The sequence below is a fragment of the Haliaeetus albicilla genome, chromosome 9 (genome assembly GCF_947461875.1).
Source record: "Haliaeetus albicilla chromosome 9, bHalAlb1.1, whole genome shotgun sequence".
In the NCBI taxonomy this organism is placed as follows: domain Eukaryota; kingdom Metazoa; phylum Chordata; class Aves; order Accipitriformes; family Accipitridae; genus Haliaeetus; species Haliaeetus albicilla.
Genome location: NC_091491.1, coordinates 16,749,041 through 16,771,171, shown reverse-complemented (window position 1 = coordinate 16,771,171; position 22,131 = coordinate 16,749,041). Strand labels below are relative to the sequence as shown.

Sequence of the window (22,131 nt, the reverse complement as noted above, 5' to 3'; positions counted from 1 at the left end):
ATTATAACCAACTCTGGCCCCATTCTCTGAACACAAGTAGTTGGAAAACTGGGCCAAAGAATTCAGCAGCATGTTCAGAAGGCAAACCTGAATTCACACACACTTTCTGAATGCAAGTTTCAAATAATCAGAATGCAAAGGACTCCAAACAGCTGTTACATCAGGCTTCTTGATAGGAACTTAAAGGAGGCAAATTGCTTACATGAACTTATCTGAATCACTATGACTTTGAAGGTCTTCAGAGAACAATGACACAAGCAATTATATACCATTAAAAATCTAAATGGCTAACAAAGCCAATAGACATCTAAAGGAGTTTTAACCCATTTCAGAAACAAGCCTGCTTGATACATTCTTCCTACAAAATAGATCCTCCTTCAAGAGAGAACTGGTAACTAAGTAGATTTGAGGGGAAAAAAAAATCCAGTCATGCATGGCAAAAACAAGGTCAGCCTCCAATAAATCTGATTCTGTTTTCCTAGCTAGCTCTTAAAATTTATAACAACCATTTCAACAGCAAGTCAAAAATGAACCACCTCCATTTGCCTCTAACCAAATCACCACCCTTCCTGCTGTTGATATTTCTGGTTTTTTGTGAAGTGGTGAATTATTTTACTATAGAAACAACTCTAAGCTATTGATCAGATTCACTGTCCTGCATAGGAGATTCCTTAATTTTTTATACCTTATTTTTCCAGTAAGAACAAAATAGTAATCTCACTTCCTTTTCCAATTTCTTTTTTACTTGTCTGCCTCAGCTCTGAACAAATTCTCCCTCCCCTCTGTAGAGCTTGCTGTGGTGAAGACGCAATCCTTGTAACGTGCATAGTGGTAATAATCCACATGGTAAGATCACAGTAAGTAACAAAAAAAGCAAAGTAAAAAAAGCAAAAAACACCCTACTATTGATTAGTGTATTACTTCAGTGTCCATCCCTGACAATGCACACCAAAGAGCAAAGCTGCCCCAAAACAAGGGCTCAATTCTTTAGTAGCAAATGGAAGATGTCCCAAGAAACAGACATCAGAAACATAACCATTGAGGAGAGAAAAAAAACCCTCCATTGTATTCAGCAAGAGCTTGAGACTCCCTTACTCCACAAGCAGATAAGATTAAGACAACTGAATTCTTTCCTAATGCAAATAGGAGTAAGGGGAGCAAGAGAGGAAAGGCAAAGGAACATATACTGCGTATTGCCTGTGGTTGGTGGTAGAAACCTCTGTTAAAACTATGTACAGTAACCTTCTTTTCTTCAAAAGACATTTCCCTGGAAACATATCTTAGACAAATCTATGATTTCCTATAACAAAACTTACTACAGGGTGAATGAGTTGAGCTCTAGGTTAGCTCAGCATCCTTATCACAAGGAAAGTGACATTCTACATAAGGATAAAGAGGACCAGCAATTCCATATGAAGTATATCCATGTCCTGTAATAGGGAAAACTATAGCCCTAAGCCTTTGACTAGTTAAATTCCACAGGACTAAACAAATTTAAGCTTAAATTCATATAGCTGACATTACCTATTATCCATCTCTAGATAACACATCTTTAAATCAGCTTGAGACAAGTTCTTCCTGGACATACTACACATAAAACTACAATGCCATCAGGTGTGTACTCTCAGGTCGCAAGCAAGAATTGCTCTGAATCCAAGCCTAGAGTAAACCTGATGGGTTCAGCTTCAACTGAACGCTACCCTAAAGTACATGTACTCTGATCAGCTTGTCCTCTACAGGACTCCCTAATCTCTGTTCCTCAAGTTCTGAGAGGATACTACTACCTTCAGTATTTACGGAGGGGGCACAAACATGTTTTAAACTCTTTTATCAACCTTAGGTGAAAGAGCTTTCCTGCACCACAGCTAGCAGCAAAGCCATTAATATTCACCTCAAGATCACTTCTGAACATGATTCTTGATGATGAACAATGTTTATTATGTCATGGGGAATAAACACCAGGAATTTCTGGTAGTTTAAATAATGACATTCCCTTGGCATCTCAAATCAGTCGTGAAGGGGGAAAAAAAAAGATCTTCAGACAAGAAAAACCAGATTCACATCCTCTGGGTCCTCAGAAAACATTAAAGGAAACACTTTCTGAAAAAGGGAATATGAACCTCTTTCACATTAAGATTTTTGTGGAGATTGTAGAAAACTGTTAAGCTAACCATGAAGACTCCTATATGATTACAGGTGAAAAGGAGCACGAAAAAAAGACAGTGACACAGTATACACCAACTTCTCAGAAGTTTTCAAGACTGATGAAACACTGGGCACTGCAGCAGAGGACCACCTCTCCCTGAAGGTCAACAGCACTTACCATCTCATCTGTACCAAGAGGCTACTCAGCACATTTTCAATACCATAGCCTTAACCTCGTATTACTTCTCTGGAGAGTATCTTGACACTCACCAGAAGTCAACGTCCCTTAACCGTAAAAGGCTTGTAGTTTACTCTGAAGGACTCTATTATGCATCAGCAAAAAAACATGTCCAAAGGTATTTAACACCAAGGTTCAATATTTTGGTGTGCTATTGTATGTCTGGCTGACCATTTCCTGGGCTTGCTGCCTGAATCTCTCCTGTTCCCACTGCAGAGTGGGAGCTGGGCTAAGATTTCCCATAAAAGCATATTCTCAATCTCAGTTGTCTTTTAAGACTGTGACATGAAGTGCCTACAGGGTATTCACATGAACTTAAATATGACTGCTGATTAAAAGCTAAACTATTAGCATCTTATGTCAAAGAACAGCATCCTAAGAAGACACAAGAAACATGAATCAACTCTGAAGAGGAAGGAATTCCAGAAAAGCTGAAGAGGATTTGCCAGAAAACCCAGGTGTAAAAAGATGATGAAAAATTCAAGAACACAATAGCATGGGGCAAAGGAAGGAGGATACTCTGAAATCTTCAGAAACTAATACTAACACTCCCCACCCCTGCAAAAATCAAATTACACTCAAGTCCGTAAAAATACTCCGCTTTCTATTAGAAAAGAAACAAACAAACAAAATTAAACCACAGTATTCTGAAGTAAGAAAAGTGCTAAGAAACATGAGAAACCAGAGAGCAACTGCACAATCATAAATTCTGACAGCCATAAAGAGAGAATCAATTCAGAGTCAAAAGTCAGAGGCATTTATCCAGAGGGAGGCGGACAGTCTTCTCTGCTAGGAATCAAATTTAAAGCAAGGACTTTCAAACTACTCAGATCAGTCACCCTTGAAATGGAATCTTCGTGAACTACCTGTTCTCACTCTTATCTTGTTCACCAATTAATTATATACCTATAGAGACCAAACAAGGAAATAGTCGAGCAACTGCTTACATACAAAGTAGCTAAGAGTACTGTACTTTCCTAAGAAATGTTAGCAGTCAAAAAACTTCAACACTTCTCCGAAGACCACAAAACTGAACTTACACAACTTGGACACTTCTATGACAACAGCGAAGGTGATCCAAAAACTGTAAAAAAGTTTCACTGATCTGAAAATGCTGTGTACTTAAGGTAATACTCCACAGAGGATGATCCTGGATTTAACAAGTTGACTGTCTGCCACCCACAGAAAATTGTATGAAAAATATTTGTTCAAATTTAAGACAATAATTGAGCATAAATGAAATTTAAATTTTATGCTAACACAGTATGCTTTCATAATTTTTCCCTGAAATCTACTAACCTCAAATTTTTTGGTTTTTTTTTTTTGTTTGTTTTGTTTTTTAATGGAAGTGAACTCTTTATTTTACCTTTACACTAATGAAAATCTGAAGATTTTGTTTTTTTAAAAGAAGGATACAAACCTGTTCTTCTTCTGTAAAAGGTACAAGTGCCAGTGGTGGCAGGGGCTCCTCTTGTAAAATAGGCAGAAACTCCTTATCCAGAAGGTCTGAAGGTATCTGTATGAAAGGAAAACAGCATACATATATACCCAAGTATTTCCATTTCAGGGATGATGCCACATACTTTTGATTTACAAAAAAAATTTTATTCTACTGACTCTGTCTCCATCTACCTGGTACATCAGTACTTCCAATAACATTTACTGGGGGTGGGTGGAACTCCACTGCAAATTTACACACACACACCCAGACACCCCCCTGAAAAAAAAATTCATATAGACAAAACATCCAAAGCATCCACCACCCACAACTGTAATATGTAAAGTATCAAGACCATACATGTCAGAATTCACACTTCCACATCACTGCAGCTCAAATCTGAACCAAGAGAAATTTCATCTGGTAAATTAAAAAAAGTATTGCTTTAACTACAATGCACTTTTATAGCCAAATTTTTATTTATATATTAACAAAACTACTATATATAGCACAGAGGTGGTATTTGATTTAAAGTCAGCATTTCCAAATTACAACCAACAGGAGAGTAAAACAAAGTGAAGTGAAACTATAGGTATGGATTTATTGAGTAGAGAACACTGATGATTTATATAAAAAAAGTTAACACTGATTTTTAATCAGTCCATCATCAGATGGAAGCTCCATCAGCAGATGTGACCTTGAGCATGTGGACAAGAAGCTACAATTACAGCCAAGTGAGCTCTAATTATGCCAACAAAGAAATGTTTTCAAAAATATCTAGTTCACAATACTAGAGATGAAGACTTCTCCCAATTTTAATTGAAGCAAAGCAACCTAGGGTTTTATTTTTTCATTTGGGTATACATTAGCAGAAGTCTTCCTGCTTTCAATCAGTACCTTTATCAGATGCAACTTTGCCTAATCTTCAGCCAAAGACTGAAGATGACGACACAGTGAAAAAAGACTAGGATACAAGATACAGCTTGAAAACATCACATCTAGTAGTTGACTAGAAACAGCGTTAAGAGTCCTCTCAGTATCAAAAGCTGGAATTATTCAACACCATGGAAACACATGTTTATCAAAAGCAACACATACTCTAATAATAATGCCCTTCTGACAAACACACAGGGAGAAAATATTCTTTTGGACCAGTCAGAACCACCTGAGAGCTTCCTGTAACACACAGTTTTAATAGGTTGTTCTGAATCAATCGCAACTGTAGAGGTCTTAGTGTCATCTGATATAACATACACAAATTGCAAAAAACAATGACCTCTGACAGGCTGACTTATTCAAGCATAACATCAAGGTTTAAATCGCAGCTTCTCAAAGTAGAGCAGGGTAATTCTGCATGTTAGAGCATGGCTTTAAGCTGTAACACACTTAACAGCTTTAGAAAAATCTTTGACATTCAACGCCCTTGAATCCATGCATAAGCAATGCAGGGCTCCCAGCACTGTAGGAAAGCATCAGCACAGTCATCGTAGAGTAAGAACATGAAGGTATGTGTGCACATCTATATGCAAAGCTAAAGGCACAACCTGACACAATTTCTTGCAGTCCCTCCCTGACTTGAGGGTAAGTCAATAAGAGGGATTCAGACTTCCAAGTCACTATGTGCCTGCTGCAACAATAAACCTACCTCTGTCACCATCTACAGAAAAAACTAATGTTTACAGATGGAGAATGTATGAATCATTTGCCTGAAGCACTTTCTGAAATGTGACTCTTGTATTGCTGAGAACCTTTGTTTGAACCGAAGGTGATTTCTTGACTTTCTACACTGCTCTTTGGTATTACAGGTGCTGAAGCCTATTTGTGTCCTGAGTCCCAAAGAAGTGAGCTACTAGAGGACTGCTCTCATTGGACTGGTTACCTGCTAAAGTGAACTGCCTTAAGTCAGAATAAATGGGAAGCTCTTACCTTTTTTAGATCATCTGCTAATATGATTTATTGTCCGACTTTCAAGCTGAATCAAATAACTATTTTACACTGCATTAAATAAAATCCTACTGAGGCAAGCAAATCTGCACAGCTGCAAGGACACTAACTCTCAGTCATCTGTGGCAGTGGAACTGAATATGGCAATCAGGGTTTTTTTGTTCTTGGAGGGCAGAGGAAGTTGCCCCTACAGTGGCAAAAAGAATCAAACATAATGAATGCAGTAAGTGGGATCAAACAAGCACACACACAAAAACTCCACAATTGGACCTCTTCATTTCTTTGCCAAGGGATACACAATTTCTTTGTCCACAGTGACAAAATAAAAATAACTATTCCTAATCACAAGACTGTCATTAGGAATACACACATCAGGCCGCCTTCCTTTTCCTGCTCACCTTATTATCCTTTAGAAAAAGTGCCAGCATTTCTTCTCTCCCATAACGATAGTCTGCTAGTTTGTACTTTGGCAAAGCCGGAGACAAAGGAGGGGATGTCACGCTCCCGCCACTAGACAAAGCTCGCAGCCTAAAATAAAGCAGAAAAACAATGAAAATTAAATTGAGGAGAATGTGCCTTCACCTATGCTATCATCCCTCTGCACATTTACATATTTGACACAAATGAAATAAATCCAGTACTGAAAGTAAAGACATTAACAGTCTAACTTAAAAACCCTGAAACTTGGTGCTTCAACAAGAGTGAAAGACCTTCCCTCATTTTTCCCACTGCCAGGAGAAAAAAAAAAAAAAGATACTGCCACAAGCACATTAAGGAAATCAACTCATCCCCAGGAGAATGCTTCTGTCTTGACTATATAGCAAGCTAGCTACACCCCTAAAACCTTGACAAAGCTATTTACACTGGCTGCACAAAATTCACTTGTAAGTCTTCCATAGATATTAATGATAACAGCTGCTTTTCAACAAGAAAAATTCTTACCACACTAGGGACAGTGTGGCAAACATTAATCTAAGGAAAAAGTTTATTCAGATGTTTCACAAAGTTTAACAAACAGTACAGGATAGTAAATTTTGCAATGAGGTTTCTTCTTGTGTCTCTGGAACCCTACTCTACCCCAAATTCCTCTTCCAGAACTTAAAATTAAAGGCATTTTTCAGACAGTGCATATATCATTTAGGTTAGTGTCTTAATAAAAAAAGATGTACAAAATAGCTACGCTTTACTTCAGAGACATTTCAAGCAGTAATCTAACTTAGGGTAACAGATAAATATGCTATTAAGTTTCGTCCCATCCCCCACATCTAAGCTACTCAACTTCTTGCAGGTTACATCTTAACAGTTGTATATTATTCCCACTCCGCAGGTGGATTACTCTCATTCTATACAATCATTTCTTCAGCTACAAAAATATCCAGTATTTTTAAGGTTGAGGAATACTTCACAAAAGGATGTGTGTCAAGAAACAAAACCCAGACCATTTTCCTACATTCTCCTTGATGTGCATCTTAGACAAGTAAAACAATGAAAACTCTTCTCAACAATCACAAAATCCTTGGAAAGGGAGGTGCTCTAAACTAAAACATTGATTCAGAAGCTACCTTTCACCTAATTATTGAAGCATGCTTTGATTTATTGTTCTTTAAACAGAAAGGAAGAGTAATTTGCAAGGCAAATGTTTATCTTATTTTTTCGTTTGGTGACACCCAGTGGCAGTTTTTTCACATACCACTTCCAAACAAAAAATGCCTGGGGAGGTATTATTCAAAGGATTAGATGGCTCAGCACAATGTTCAACTCCAATCCAGATCAAATGTGACCGAGAGTTTCACTATTAAGTGATACAACAGCATACATGACAGACACGACTATACTGCAACCCAAAAGAATAATTATAAAACTTAGAATTTTATGCCATTATTTCTGTAAAAATGTAGTAACTCACTGGAGTATAATATATACTTTCATACATAATCTAATACTGTTTTTAAACTAAATGGAGACTGAAGTCCCCTCACTATGACAGCAATCAAGTTACTGTTAAAATATGTGCTTTTTTCAGAGCTGCCTTCCCCCTTCTCTTTTTTTAATATAACTTTGGCTTCCATCCATCAATAAACCTAATCGTGCCTGTCTCCTACACTGAAGAGCACTCCTGCATAAAATACCTGCCTGGTGGGCGTATTTATAGATAGTGATAAAGTCATTCTTTAACCTTCTTCCAATCTAACAAAATAGACTGAGCTCCTGCATTGTTTTCCAGGCCACAAATCATGTCTGTCTTCTTTATTGAATACTCTCCAACTTTTCTACGTTGTGTATAAAAATGTGTCAGCAAAAGTGAATATGTTATTCCAGTAACAGTCTTACCACATGCTATGCAGCAATTGTATTTCCTATAACCACTCCACACTCCCATTTACATGCTTAAGGATCACATGACTCTTCAGAAACCACACCATCCAGAATTCCTGTTTGTAATTGCAGTCACCAACACTTTAACAAGAAATTGGAACGAATACTGAACAATAATCACACCTGTGTAATTACCCTTTAGCAAAAGCCAGGACAATGCATGTCAGACAAGCTGGAAAACTAACAGCTGACAAGATTACAGAATATCATGGATTCATGGATTCAATAGCTCATTTTTTCCTGACACTTTTCAGTGTGCACATGCAGGAGACTATGACATGAAACGCACACTTTTACCGTATTCCATATAGCTTTTTTAATATTAAATCTGTAACTAAGCAAGCATTTTTTTTTTAAGTCCGGTAAGGAGGGTCTAGGAGCTTCCTTATTAGTATGTATCACATGGAAAGACCAAACAAGTAAGTTGTCTTCACTCACTTTGTGTATACCTCTGAGATCATCAACATTATTCCTCCCTCAGATACTTGGTAGCAATGCAAATGTTATGCATTACCATAACATGAAACCCAATTCATTTCATACACAATGCCAACTTACAAAGTGAAGACTAATTTTATAATCTTGCTTTCAGTCACAAGCCACCGACTGAGGTGAAGCAGGATGGAGCAACAAAGACATTATATCCCATTCAGTCTTATAATCAATTCAGTCCCAAAGGACAGAAATTCATAACGTTCTTTTAAAATTTTAGACAAGGTTCCAGAAAAAAAACTTACCATTCAGGCCCAAAGTTAAGTGTCTGAGTTTCTGCTGCCATTTTTTCCTGTTCTATTCCTCTTTTTAAAAAAGCGTGAACCTGAAAAATAACAATGTTTACTGTGAAAACAACTAGATTAATACAGTCCTTCATAAATTTCTTCACAATACAAAAGCACTCTGGTCATGCAAAGAAGTGAAAACAAATTAACTACGTGGAAATTTTTTTTTTTTTCTCCAAGGAACCCATTTCAGCTCTCCAACACAGATTAGTTTACTAACATAGGAGTAACTGCATCAAGATCTCTTCCCTAAATTCCTCTTTTAACAGCTCAAACAGGACACTGGATCTGGGTGTCTGAAGAAACAACTTGCACAAACAGTCCCTTTTCAAATCAGTGATTACCGCAAGACAACCAAACACAGAGAATTTGATGCATAATCCTTTTCTGTAAGAACAGTAATGCTTAATTAACAGAATTGCAGCTTCCTGACAATTTCAAGAGGATAAAAAAAAACCACTAGAAGTGCAGCAAGAAAGATTTGCCAGTTGAGTGGCAGAGTATTCAAGAAATTTCCACTGCTCATTTTTGAAAAACCAGCCTTCTAAAGGTTCAGTACATCCAATGCTGTGACATTCTCCTAAATGTGCAAGCAGATGACAGTACTTCTCTCATTCTTGGTTTTATTAAGAAAAAAATGCACAAATTAAGACTTCAGCTATTTTTATTCCTATTAGTCAAGGTGCTGCAGACACTAGTGAAGGTCAGGTCAAGTTCCTATACAGCAAGAGTGTTAGAGAGAAAGAACAAGACTAAGGGAAGGCTATGAAGTTTTCTTTCTCAGAGCCAAGTTCAGCCCAGGCAGTTCTGGAGAAGTGTCTTTTGCAATAAGAAAATACAGCTCCTCTATCCTTCCAGCAACAGCAAAATCCAAAGCTGCAGAGGAAGGGGTTTTGGTTTTTCAAAAATCAAAAACACTGTAGCCAAAGCCCAAATGAAAAAGGATTTCTATCATTACCTACAGAAACTGGTTGATTAGACTTCAAGAACCCATAAAGACAGATGGTAGGGAGGGAGCTTTGCCATATCAGAACTCTGTTCCTTAATAGGCCCAAGGACTAAATAAGGTTCATAAGTTTGTCTTTTGACAAACTATACTTTGCATGGAAAGGTGATGGAAAAGAAAAACAAAACATGGCAAGATAGAAGTGGAAAGGGCATTAGTTACTGCAAAAAAAGATGACAAAGCCAAACAACGGAAAGATTTTTTTCTTATATACATGCTACTGAAGTAATGATATGAAAGTAAAAATAATAATAAATCAACAGCCTGAAAGCCATAAAATGCCAAAAAAACTCATGCTAAATTGCTTGAGCAGATTTTACCCAAATCTTTCAGGCATAAGAGCACGAATAGTTGTAAAATTCCCTGCAGCCTAAACCTGCCAACCAATGCTCAGCTCACATATTTCTACTACACACCATATTAACTTATTTAACACTATATACCAAAATGGGATTATCTCACTACGTGCATCAGAAACTAATACAAAAATATCCAGCTATTCTCACAGGCCTAGTTAGAGATGATTTTGGTCTGATTTGGGTTGCCTTTTTGAAGCAGCCGACAGCTCATTAGAATGTTCACAGTATATCCATTCATCATTCTGCCAATCAAAATATAAGGTTAGGTACCTAAAGAAGACATAGAGCAGCCACATGTGAAAATACCATGGGGTCAATCAAGCAAACCATCTTGCACACTTGGGCAGAGACAAGCCTCTAACACAATTCCTAGTAACCTTAATTGGATGGCTGTCCGTTTTGCGTCCTGCAATGCCTGTAATCCTTCTGCTGGGGAGGTGTAGCAGGGAGAGTTTTCAGATCAACCCATGTGGATCACCAGGCAACCTGGGATCTTTAGCTCCTAACATCAAAGCTAGCTTAGGAATACCAAAAAGACTGGCATTGAATGCTAAACTGCAATGAAAACACAGCTGAACAGCATCAGATCCAAGGATAAAGCACTAAAATCCAGTTAGGATTGAGCAGTTCACTAGTTTTGGACCCACTGGGCCCCACCCTCTTCAACCTCTGGGTTTACTTCCCAAAAATTGAGGGTACTGTGTCCTCTTTCTCTACTAGACTCCTAAGCACTTTAGTACCTACAACCATACACTTTAGTACCTACAACCATACTCAAGGCCTACTAATCTCATCCCAATGAGCTGCAAAATGGCTTTCCCTGTCCCTCATTTTGGCCACCACACTTTGTTTTGGGAACTCTTTGCTGGCTTCCTCTTCTGTATTGCATTCAGATAAGTTACTTCCTCCCTAGAAGTTCTGACTGTATGAATTTTGAATTGAAAGCAAGACACCTCTAAGTGGATGAAATTGTAGCTGAACAGGAAAAAAAAACCAGAATAAAAGACAGATCTGCAGATCATTTGAGTAGGTGTAACAGCTGAATTTACTCTAATAGGCAACATAACCCAGAAATAAAACATACATGAAAAAGAAATTACAGGCAAAGCTGAGAGAAAACCCTTGGAAAGGAGGCACTCAGGAAACAGGTAATGATTTGGAAGGCGGGGAGCAGAGGAACAAAGAGACTCAAGAAAGCTAAGCAAGCACGCAAGAGGAGTACCCTTAGCCATGTCAGAGCAGACAAGATCAGGAAAGCAAAAACCATGCACTGCTTAGGCTGGTTCACAAAGCAGCAGCCAAAAGGTGAGGGCACAGAAGCCAAACTGGAGAGGAACCTCTGACAGGGACTGCACAACACACATGGTCAGTGTGCAAAGGAGACGCTGTACTAACTGGAAAGGCAAGTTGGGGTGGACCACACAACGCTTGCATCATGAGAGGAAAGAGTCAGGGTGGAACAAGAAAAAGGGTGAGGAATTAAGAAAAGGGAGTGAACAATCAGGTCATGAATTTAACTATTTTGGCCAAGGAAAAGGCATGAATTTATCAGATCTTTATTATCTAGATATGTTTCTTAGGCTCTAAACTTCAATATTAATAATTAAAATGTTAATTTTGGTCTTTTTTTATTTATGCTGCCTCCTTATTAATCAAGGATGGCAAATCACAAAAATAATATATATTTAATACATTTCCTCCTTGATATAATTTGATGGAGGAAAAAGCCCCTTTCTGAACTGCTAGAGTTTTGTAAATCAAGATTTTCTACACATTCATGGATGTTGATTGAGGAATCTGCACCGCCACAGATTTTATATGGGCAAAGAGCACACAGGGACAGCCTCAAGTTGAAACAAGAAACTGAGACCATATTTTGCTAAGGTCCAGTTAGCACCACTGCTTGGGCAAGAATGTCACCTGAGGGCTTCCCACCACTCCCTTCAAAGGGGAACTTTTTCTCCAAGGTTTTCTTCAAATCAGGTCAATCCTTGATCAAGGTGCCAGTGCAACCCTACAAACAGTTGCAGTTTTCCTGCATATTTAGGGAAAAAGGAACTGCTTCACAAACTGGAACTGGGACTCATTTTCCTGGTGTGGTACTGCAGCCACCAGCCTGCTATCAGCATGCGGGAGTGAAAAGAGAAGAAAACACACCAACCTCACCATTAACCTGCAGACTGGCACGAGAAAAAACATTCTTTCTATTTTGTCACCAGCTTAGTACTTTGGAAGTCAGAAGTCCATCCTCCGAGAAGACACAAAATGCAATCCAATAACACTAAGCCTTTAAGTGGCTTTCACTCACAATTAACAGGTAATATTATATGTACAGAAGTTGCTATCAGCAACATTAACCTTATTTTATTGGTTTGCTTTAGGTACAACAGTTGTTTTACCAAGCTCGTGTTTTTTTAAACTATTTTTCAAGCTTGCTATTTAGTACCCAACAAATCTATTGAAGCTCTCAAAAACATCTGCTTCAGACACAGGTCAGAACTTGATTCTACCAGCTAGATTGGTGTGTTAAAATGTGTAAGATGACATTTCAGTTGAAAAAAAAAATCTAAAGGTCTATAATTGCTGTGGCACATTTTGGCTACAAGCTCTGGTCTTTTAAAACATATGGCTATCTAATAAATATCTAGGCAAAAAGCTGTTTTTCAGAGACTTTGAAAGATCTAAACCGCCATGTTTTCCAGACTTTGCTCAACCTCAGGATTTATATTAAATTGCCATTTTAAGGTCTGTCCCTTACTCATGGGCACTTGAGTTAAGATCTTCAGGCAATGTTAAACTACTACATTCCCATTATAGAATTTTGTCAGCTTGTACCACATGGCAATCTGTCTCACCAAGGTGTTTTGCTGTTTTGGAGAGAGAGAAACTGATTCTTAGTATCCCAAGCTGAGTCTAGGCAATGACTGCATTCAGGTCTGCCCATCTAATCTTTCCTACAGACAAAAAAAATTTAAATATTTGGGCTGTCACTGCAATTTATAGCTTTGACACTGCTGCTTGCTTTGGTTTTTTATTAACTTTCGAAATGTAAACCTTGGAATAAAGATATACCACTGATCCTTCCTATACACAGCTATTTTATTTTGAAATGGTCTACTGTTTGATCAGAGATGTTTAAAAAAAAGTACCCTTTCCTTTCAAGGTAGTTCTGTTGCTACTGTTGGTTTGAAACAGCCTTTTTAACCTAGAAATTGGCTGAAAATTAAGAACCAAAGAACACAACAGAAATCTAACTCAAGCAGATTTAAGTGCAAGTTTATTTAAGGAGAACTCAATTCCTTGGAACAGGAATTTAACAGCAGTGCTCCATCATGCAACGGCAACATTACATCAAGATGATAAAACTTCACCTTCCACAAACAAGAAAACATTCCACAAGCAGCTACTAGAGCTAGTTAATTTCAGTGCCACTAACTGCATTTTTAAAAAAATTAACAGGTTGACTGAATAATTAATGCTGATTTTCTCTAATTCTTGAAATATTAAAGATGATGCAGATTGTATGCAAGCTACCTTTCAAGTACAGCAGTAAGCAGGATGACTCAGGTGGCTATACTAACCAGTGTCTTTGATATTAATCATTGGTTAAAGTAGACAACACTGATTAAAGGACACTGACATAATTAAGGCCAGCCAACACGGATTTATGGAAGACATTCAATCAAAGTATACTTTTGTAAGAGTAGAAATTTCATTGCTCAAGCAAGTAGGTGAAATAAACTTTAACTTCTGCAGGACATTTTGATTAAGTAGAATGCTAAAAAGGACAAAATCATTCAGAACCACATGAAAAGTCTCAAATCATCACAACCTATTTTCTCTTTTAACCTTCTCTTCTAAAAAATCTACAAAAACCCATCTCAGAAGGCAAAACATTATCAAAGCATAGTAAAAGGTAAGAAGCTATCCTCTACTTCTATAGAATCTGTAACAGTGACCCACGTAACTTCTAAAACCTGAGGATGACAAACATGGATATGGTAAATAATGGCAATGACACATCATCAATAATACCATTATGAATTATTCAATTACTCAGTCCAGTATAGCAGGATGCCTTTAATAAGGCCAAGCATACAATCAAAAGACTCACAAGCAGAAAACATAGGTGATATACAACAAATGCAAGACTATTCTGGAAAAACACAGTACTGAAACCAATCTGAGATTTATGACATTAATCAGCTGAAGAGGAACATATGATACAACATTGACAAGAACAGCTAACAGAAAACACTGAATATAGAAATAAGGACATATAGAGTAAATATAGAGTGGATTTTATCACTGCAGGGATACAGTGTCCTGTTCTGTTGTCCATAAGGCAATAAAGCTGATAAATCAGGTGTTCGAAAATTGATAGAACATGACAGATATGCCTTACAGCAAGGGAAAAAAAACCCACACCAAAGCTGTATTTATTGAGCTTTGAGAAAAATTTAAGTATCTTGCTCAGTCTGTAAATGATAATGCAGGTAAAGGCTGAAGACGCACATTTATTCAGTGAAGGGACTGAAGCAAGAAATTCGAGATAAACAACAGAGTAAGTTGTTTTCAGGTCAACACTAAATTATTTTCTAAAAATTATGTTCTAGTTTAAACAGAAAATTAATCAGAAAAAAAATCCATTAGTCACATTACACAAGATGCCAGATGAGCCACAGTAGTCCCCTCCTGCTTACCAAGCCTTTATCCTGGTAAAGGTGGTGAATTTTTCAAGGCCTATCTACCCACACACCAAAAGGAAGTTTTTCCTAAGGGAACAATGTCTAAACCATCCATGTCTCCAGAAACCACAGCTCTATTACTACAGTTACATTTTTAGATCTCCGAAAGTCTTATAACCTTCCTGTCTCAAATCATTGCTAAAGTGTTTCAATATCTCAGTAGTTTCTGGTCAAAAATTGTCCATGACATTCTACAATGGCAGGACCAAACCTACCACCCTCTGCTTACTTCACACAGATCCATTTAAAGCTTCATGGTGTGCTGCAGCTTGCAACATGTTGCACCACAGTCAAGAGTGACAAACACAAGAAGTAGGCACTGAAGCTCTTCTAGGATAGGATAACAAGAGAGACTAAAGAGACCTGCACACCTAACAAAATCCAAGAAAAATAAAGGAACATTAAATATCACAATTCCAGATATTTTCCTCCTTTTCTACCGACTACTGTGAACTTGGTGGTTAGAGGTAGGTTAGAGAGCTATCCGCTTCTTGCTTCACCTGAATACAAACGAATGTGAAAGCTTTTCCCAGTTTTTCCACCAGAAAGCAGTGTGACCTCCACCTTTCTCACAAGGCTTCCAGCCAAAGGCAGACACCAGGGATTAAGCTCCAAGCAGTCAGGGGACCACACCCTTGGCCCTGCCACTGGCTAGAACGCAAACGACTTCTCATTCCAAATCCTGTCCCAAAAACCTGCCAGCACTCTTTGTTTTCCAGCTGAAAATCACTTCCACATCTGCCTACCTTGTGCATCGACAATTTGCTGGTAGGTAAATATTTAGTCTGTGCCATTCCACAAAATATTACAGATGAGGATGCTGAGCCTGTCTACCTGCTCCTCAACGCAGCCAGTTGCCAGACTACAGGAATGCAACCAAAACCACACTGCAGCATGTCTCTCCCATTCGTCACACATTGTACAGCCCATACATATATTCAAAGTGGCAGAACAAAGCTTCAGACTACATTCACTGAAAACATTCATTGAATTAACAGATCTGGGGTCTTGTGGGGTTTTTTTGGTTTTGTTTTTAAACGTCATTTACATAAGCACCTTCTTTGGCTTGTAGAAATTCTCTCCCTCCACCCTTTCTTAAGGTTTCCTACTCATGCAGTTCTGAGACATCCTATACTTCAGGAAACAAATATTCGACAGTAAGAAAGCATCTAATAAAGAGTCCTAAGAGAGAGAATTACTGTATCAGATTGCACACGTTCATCAACCAGGAAGTCAGAAGGTAACTTGTTACTACATCTGAATTACAACACTTCAACAGCTTATCACTTTTCTTCTCTTTATGTTAATATCGCTAAAGATATTCACTTGTTTTGATCTATCTTTGTAAACTGACTTGTGATGTTATCCTGATCCTGCCTTAGTACTCTTAAAGCTTACAATAACATAAAGTTACATATACAGATGATTGATTCAGCATTAACTAAGCCTAATGTAAAAGCTTCCACTGGTTTTAACGGTAGTTGAACTAGGCCTCCAATTTATTAAATCAAGTTATTGGATGCTTTTACTTAAAAACCCTGCCATATGCTACTTCCATGATCAGCCTCACTGACTTTCTATCACACACATTAATCAGCCTAACACTGACATCAGCCCTGCTTTGAGCAGGTGGCTGGAGCAGACAACCACCAAAGGCTGGTCTCTTCCAATCCAAATCATCCTCAGATTCTACCATACATGGCTAAAAAAAAAAGGTAGTTCATACATCCATTACTTGCCAGTCATAGCAACTCCTTGCCACATGACATTACGACTCTAAGTCTGAAGTTACATAAATTCAGCTAACCATTCATCATCGTAAAACTTCACCCAAAGTAATTTTCACAGTGTACAAAATGCATCTTTTCCTTCTGTTTTTTTCCAATCTGAACTGACATGCCACAACACACAGACCACAAATCTGCTTTTACCCAATCTGATCTACACATGGACATCTATAGCCTCTGAATCTCCCAGTCACACAAACCAGTATCTTTATCATAAAATACTATCAACAGTATGCAAAGTACTTAAATTTGTTGTCAGTGACAGGAGGTAAAAAAAAAAAAATCATAGTAACCACAACCTGAAAGTATTTCTCTACTGAAAAGGACCAAATACCCAGTAACAAAACATTACCTTCAAAAAGTGTAATGCATCATGCTTACTTTCACTGTAATAACAACTATTTAACATACAAAAATATTTTTCTAACTGGTTTATTTTCCTAACATGTTATACATAAGCTCGTTTATCTGTTCATAATGACAAATTACATATCCAAGAGCCACCACTGAAGTAATCATTCTTTCTTATTTGCTTAGGTTTTTTAAAACGTACGGCCAAAAAGATCGAAAATCATGATGCGCAGCTTTAATAATTAGCTGAAGGAATCAAAAAATAGTAAGTCATCCAAAAGATATTGTCAACAAGGCAGTATTTCAAGACAAATGTTCTAAATGTCCATCAAAATTTCTCATTGACCTATAGACTCTACTACCTCTATGGAGCTCCTGGTATCCCTTCTGCTTTTCTCTACAATCCTGAGGTCTACATATACATATCCAGCTTCTAAATATTACAAGCTTTAAGGACTACAGGAGAGGCTTACTCCTGAAAACACACCTGGATTTCACACTTGCCAAAAACCTCAGATGCATCAAAGCAATTCTGTGTATCCTTCCCCTTAAAAAAAAAAGGGGGGGGGGGGGGCAAAAAGCAAGGGGACATAAAAATTTTAATGGCAGCCTGGTTTCCAGCAGAGACATCAAGCCATCGCTACAGTTTCTATATTCAAGGAATGTTTCACCACCTTTAGAGAGAATGGACTGAGAGCCCTCCCTCTGCAAAAAAAGAGAAGTTGCCTCAGTGTGTGTTGATTACAAAATGTGTCCGTCTCAGCTACTAACAAAGCAATGTAAACACCTCTGTCTGCTACAATCCCCCACTACCACCTGAGCTAAAGATGAAAAAATAATGGTATTAAACATCACTATGATGAACTACATGGTTATATACATACAAGCACATATATACTACCAACAACCACAAGAGGGCCAATGTTGTATAGACCTTGTAATTGAAAAAGCACTTAATTCTTCTTAGTTCCATCCATAACTTACATACACCTTAAGCAAACTTGCTAAGTTTTCTCAGTTCTGACAATTTTCAAGCCAGATCATTTGTGCACCCAAAAAATGTTCAGGACTGAAAGAGAGGAAAGGAGAGACTAAGACAGGCTGAAAACTGACTTTGTTCCCGTAAAAGCAAATACCAACCCCCCTGTAGCATTTCACACACCTAGGTTTTCAAATATCACTCAATTAATTAAAATAAATTGATGAGAAAACCACACAAAGAAACAGAGTCCCTTTCAACACAAATGCTTTTTCAGTAACAAAGAGATGGGCTTCTCCTTACCAAAGCATCCTATGTATCTCTAACAAGCTATGGATGAAGGACGAAGCAGATCAGGCCTGTGCTTTTACATTTGTGAGCGGAAATTTTATTGCTCTGCCCCTTAGCTCTATCTATAATCATGAATTAAATATAGCTTATCTCCACTCATCTTTGAGCAGAAGCCGGGGGGGGGGGGGGCGGGACACACGACGGGGGACAGGACAGACACCAAACAGAAAGATAAGGAAAAAATGCCAGAAGAGGAATTTTTTTCTAAATCGGACTATGAGAAGATTTAACATCATACCTTAAAAAGCCCTAAGAAGGAATTTTTAAGACCTTAATGAAAGAATAAGAAACATACATTAGACAGTTACTTGAATTTACGAGATCAGACAAAAGTAGACAGAATCAAATTTCATATTCTTGACATTTCAAACAAACAAACAAAAAATCTGAAGAGCTGGAAGCCTGAACTACTTTAAAGGAGGGGGCAGAGGGGAAGGAGAAGACCATGGTCCAGGTGCCTAGCTCATCTTCATCAATTACTGTGAACTGATGTTTCCCTTGTATGCTTAAATAGAAAGATCTTTCAGCAGAGACATCTTTCAGCAAACCACCTTTTCAGCCAGTCAGCTGCCCACATGAGATATTCCGTATGACTTTGACATCTAGTTTGTTTTTAAATGAAGTATCTATAGATCTTAAAAGAGCTACCAACTTTTTTCTTACATTCAGGTATAAGAAACTCCAGTTTATGATTAAACTCCACTTCGACAACTGGCCTTAGGAGACAGCAAGCATAAGAGAAGAGATGCAATGGTGCTTAGTCTAAATTCCTTAAAAAAAAAAACCCCCAAACCTTCTTTACAGTCTCCTTACACAAAAAAATCTTTTCCTCAATAAAGGAGTAAAATATTTGGAAAAATTAAGTTGCAAAGCCCTCAACTCTCTATTTACAAGCATTTCTTTCACTTACATCAACATAAAGATCAGATTTTTCATTTACTGTATGTTCTAGGAAGGCAAGAAAAAAACACTAATAGGAGTATCTAAGGATATTTTACAGTCCTCTTAAAATCAACATGAAAAGAGGATCTGCAAGAATCCAAGTTTTTACTGTGATACCAAATTATTTTTGTAAGCATCCTGTGAAAAAAGTCATCACTGCAACATGACTACTTTGCATTTTAAGCGCTAAGCTCTTGCTTTAAAAGACAGGCTGAAGAAACCATTCACAAAATGTCCTAAAAGAAATGCAGTGACCAGGTACCCCCATGCATGTTCATGTATCCAGGGACTGGGAGAGCCTGAACACCTCTTAAAATCATTAAGAAAACCTAGTCTTTATATACACTATTGTCAGATATGGAAAGTGGCTATCAAAGTCTCAACACAAGAAGCGGGTCTTGCTGGAAGTGCCATTCGACTTTCATGGATAAATCTCTACCTTCTTTTTAATATAGTTAACTATTAGACAGAATCTTTTGGGGGTTTTTAATCACACATTCAGTGAGAAATTAACACAGACACACATGACCATTGACAGGAGTTAACCTGTATAGCTATATGAGCCTGGAGAGTGAAGGGGGTGCAGAAGGAGCAATGGACACTCCAACATTTCTGTTGATACCCTCAGGACTGATTAGGGCACACATTTTTATCTCAGCATCAGCTAACTGTTCAAAGGATGTCTATTCAAGTGAATGGCCAGGATACCAATACCTCGTAATACTAAAGTTCTTAATATCTACTGGAGCCAACAACCAATAACAGAGCTCAAAAATACCAGAACAAAGCTTTTGTTGATAACAACTGCAACCCATTTTGTTTACAACGGTTCCCAATTATCACACTGTGCATCTATGAAATGTTCTACTCTCAAAGCAGCAAAATAATATGTGTTTATTAAAAAGTTTCTTAAGAACAGAAGCAACCAGCAGAGTTATGGGAAAAGGAAAAAAAAAGTCACACGTACTTTCCAGGAACTTGCCCAAGTCAGCTCCTGAAGCAAGAAAACAGAATGAGCAGCAAGAAGTTAGACAGAAAAACATAATCAGAATTCAGAAGTTTCTTCCCCTCCCACCCAAGAAAATAGACACTTAAGAATTAAGAGGTAAACAATTACAGCAGAAAACCAAAAACACTGAGCTGAAGGTTACTGGGGAAAATGTAGGTTTTATTCTGAAGTGCTACTTGGCAACATCTCCTTTCGGCCTACAACTTGTCCCACTTCAAAGTGCAATTACACAGAGCTGAAAGAGTGAAGACTGCTTTGTTGACACTGAAACTACTTGTCTTGGATCAATACCAAACGTACACAATCCTGATCGATGTTCTCTTCAACGTGCCAAGGCCTCTCCAGTCAAACTCTGCTGGTCATTGCTGCTCCCAACACCCTGCTGCCTGGGGGTGGGGGGGAAGGCTCGAGTGCTTGACGAGCTCCCTCCTTCCTCAAGGCTGTGTAACCTGACAGGACTGGGCGTTCTCGCCGCGGGGCACACACACAACCTTCAACGAGGGCGCACCTGCCCGCGGCGCTGCCGGAACACAGGCCCACTCTCACCGGGCTAGCAGGGGACGAGCGAGTTCACAAGGGTTACTGTGAGGAGAGAGGGCACCGGGGACGCCACCGCCAGCCCCGGAGGGCCTGAGGAGCCCCGGGCGCCCCGCCGTCGCCTGACAGGCACCGTCTCCCCCCGCCGGGACCTGCTGCCAAGGAGCCGCATGGGGAGAGCAAGGCCCGCACCCCCGAGCGGGGCCAGGCCCCACAAACCCTGCAAAAGCGCATCGCCGGGAACGCAGGGGAGGCCCTCCGGGCGCGTCCCTCGCCGCCGGGCCGGGCCGGCCTCGCCGCCCGGTAGGCCGCAGGGCGCCTCGGGGCTGCGGCACCCGCGGCGGACAGGAGCCACCGGCAAGGCCGGTGCTCGGCGCGCGGCCTAGGCCCGCTGCCGCAGGCGGGGAGCGCGGCGGCGGCGGCGGGAGCGCGACGGCGGGGAGGCGACGGAGACGGCCAAAACGGTGGCGGTGGCAGGGAGCCGGCGGGACAGCGTTACCTGCGCTCCCGGACGGAGAGTCCCTCACGGCCACAGCGACTCCTCAGCCCCAACAACACAAGATGGCGGTTGCGCCGCCACGCAACGTCACGTGAAAGCAGGCCCCGCCCCCTGCCTCCGCTGCGGGACCCGGATGAGCGACGGTACTCCCCCCGCCCCGCAGGCACCGCCCGCGTGACGAGACGGCGCCGCGCGCACAGGCAGGAAGGAGGCGGTGCCCCAGCAGCTGCGCGCGCATGTCCCCCAACACACCCCCCCCCCCCCCCCGCCGCGGGAGCGCGGGCACCCCCTGCCGGAAGCACGCGCCGGCTGCAGCCCCTCCCCCCCTCCCCCCGCACAGCCCTGTGGGAAGGTGGGGGTGCTGCGGTACCGGGGAGGCGGGGGGGAACCGGTTGTTTCCCCCTTCCGGGCCCGCTGCGCCTCCCGCCCCGCCTCCTCTGCCGGAGCACCGTGTGGCCCTCAGCCTGAGCCCCCCCGACAATTAAATTACCGCGTCAGCCTCCTGCCAGTGAGCAGGCCTCACAGCGCCAGGCGCAACGCGGCCATTCGGTGCCGGGTTCTGGGCCGCTGAGGTAAATGACTGCTCGGCCGCTGCCTGCGCTCCCCGGGGGGCACCCGTTATCACTCGCAGCCTTCCCCTTTC

The 22,131-nt window shown here is 40.0% G+C and overlaps 1 protein-coding gene across 12 annotated transcripts in view; it reads right to left on the bottom strand.

Moving 5' to 3' along the window:
- Positions 1-21,598, bottom strand: part of GIGYF2 (GRB10 interacting GYF protein 2) — a 79,457-nt gene extending 57,859 nt beyond the window's left edge. For 11 of the 12 annotated variants that reach the window (XM_069791873.1, XM_069791875.1, XM_069791880.1 and 8 more), the window contains exons 1-4: positions 21,489-21,598; positions 8,879-8,958; positions 6,164-6,293; positions 3,804-3,899 (exon numbers count right to left, since the gene is read on the bottom strand). In XM_069791873.1, the coding sequence (XP_069647974.1) occupies positions 3,804-3,899; positions 6,164-6,293; positions 8,879-8,919 (267 nt within the window). In that variant the 5' untranslated portion in view covers positions 8,920-8,958; positions 21,489-21,598. Of the gene's footprint in view, positions 1-3,803; positions 3,900-6,163; positions 6,294-8,878; positions 8,959-20,410; positions 20,438-21,488 lie in introns of all 12 variants that reach the window. The other variant, XM_069791874.1, reaches the window with a different exon arrangement.
- Positions 21,599-22,131: the final 533 nt, after the last annotated feature.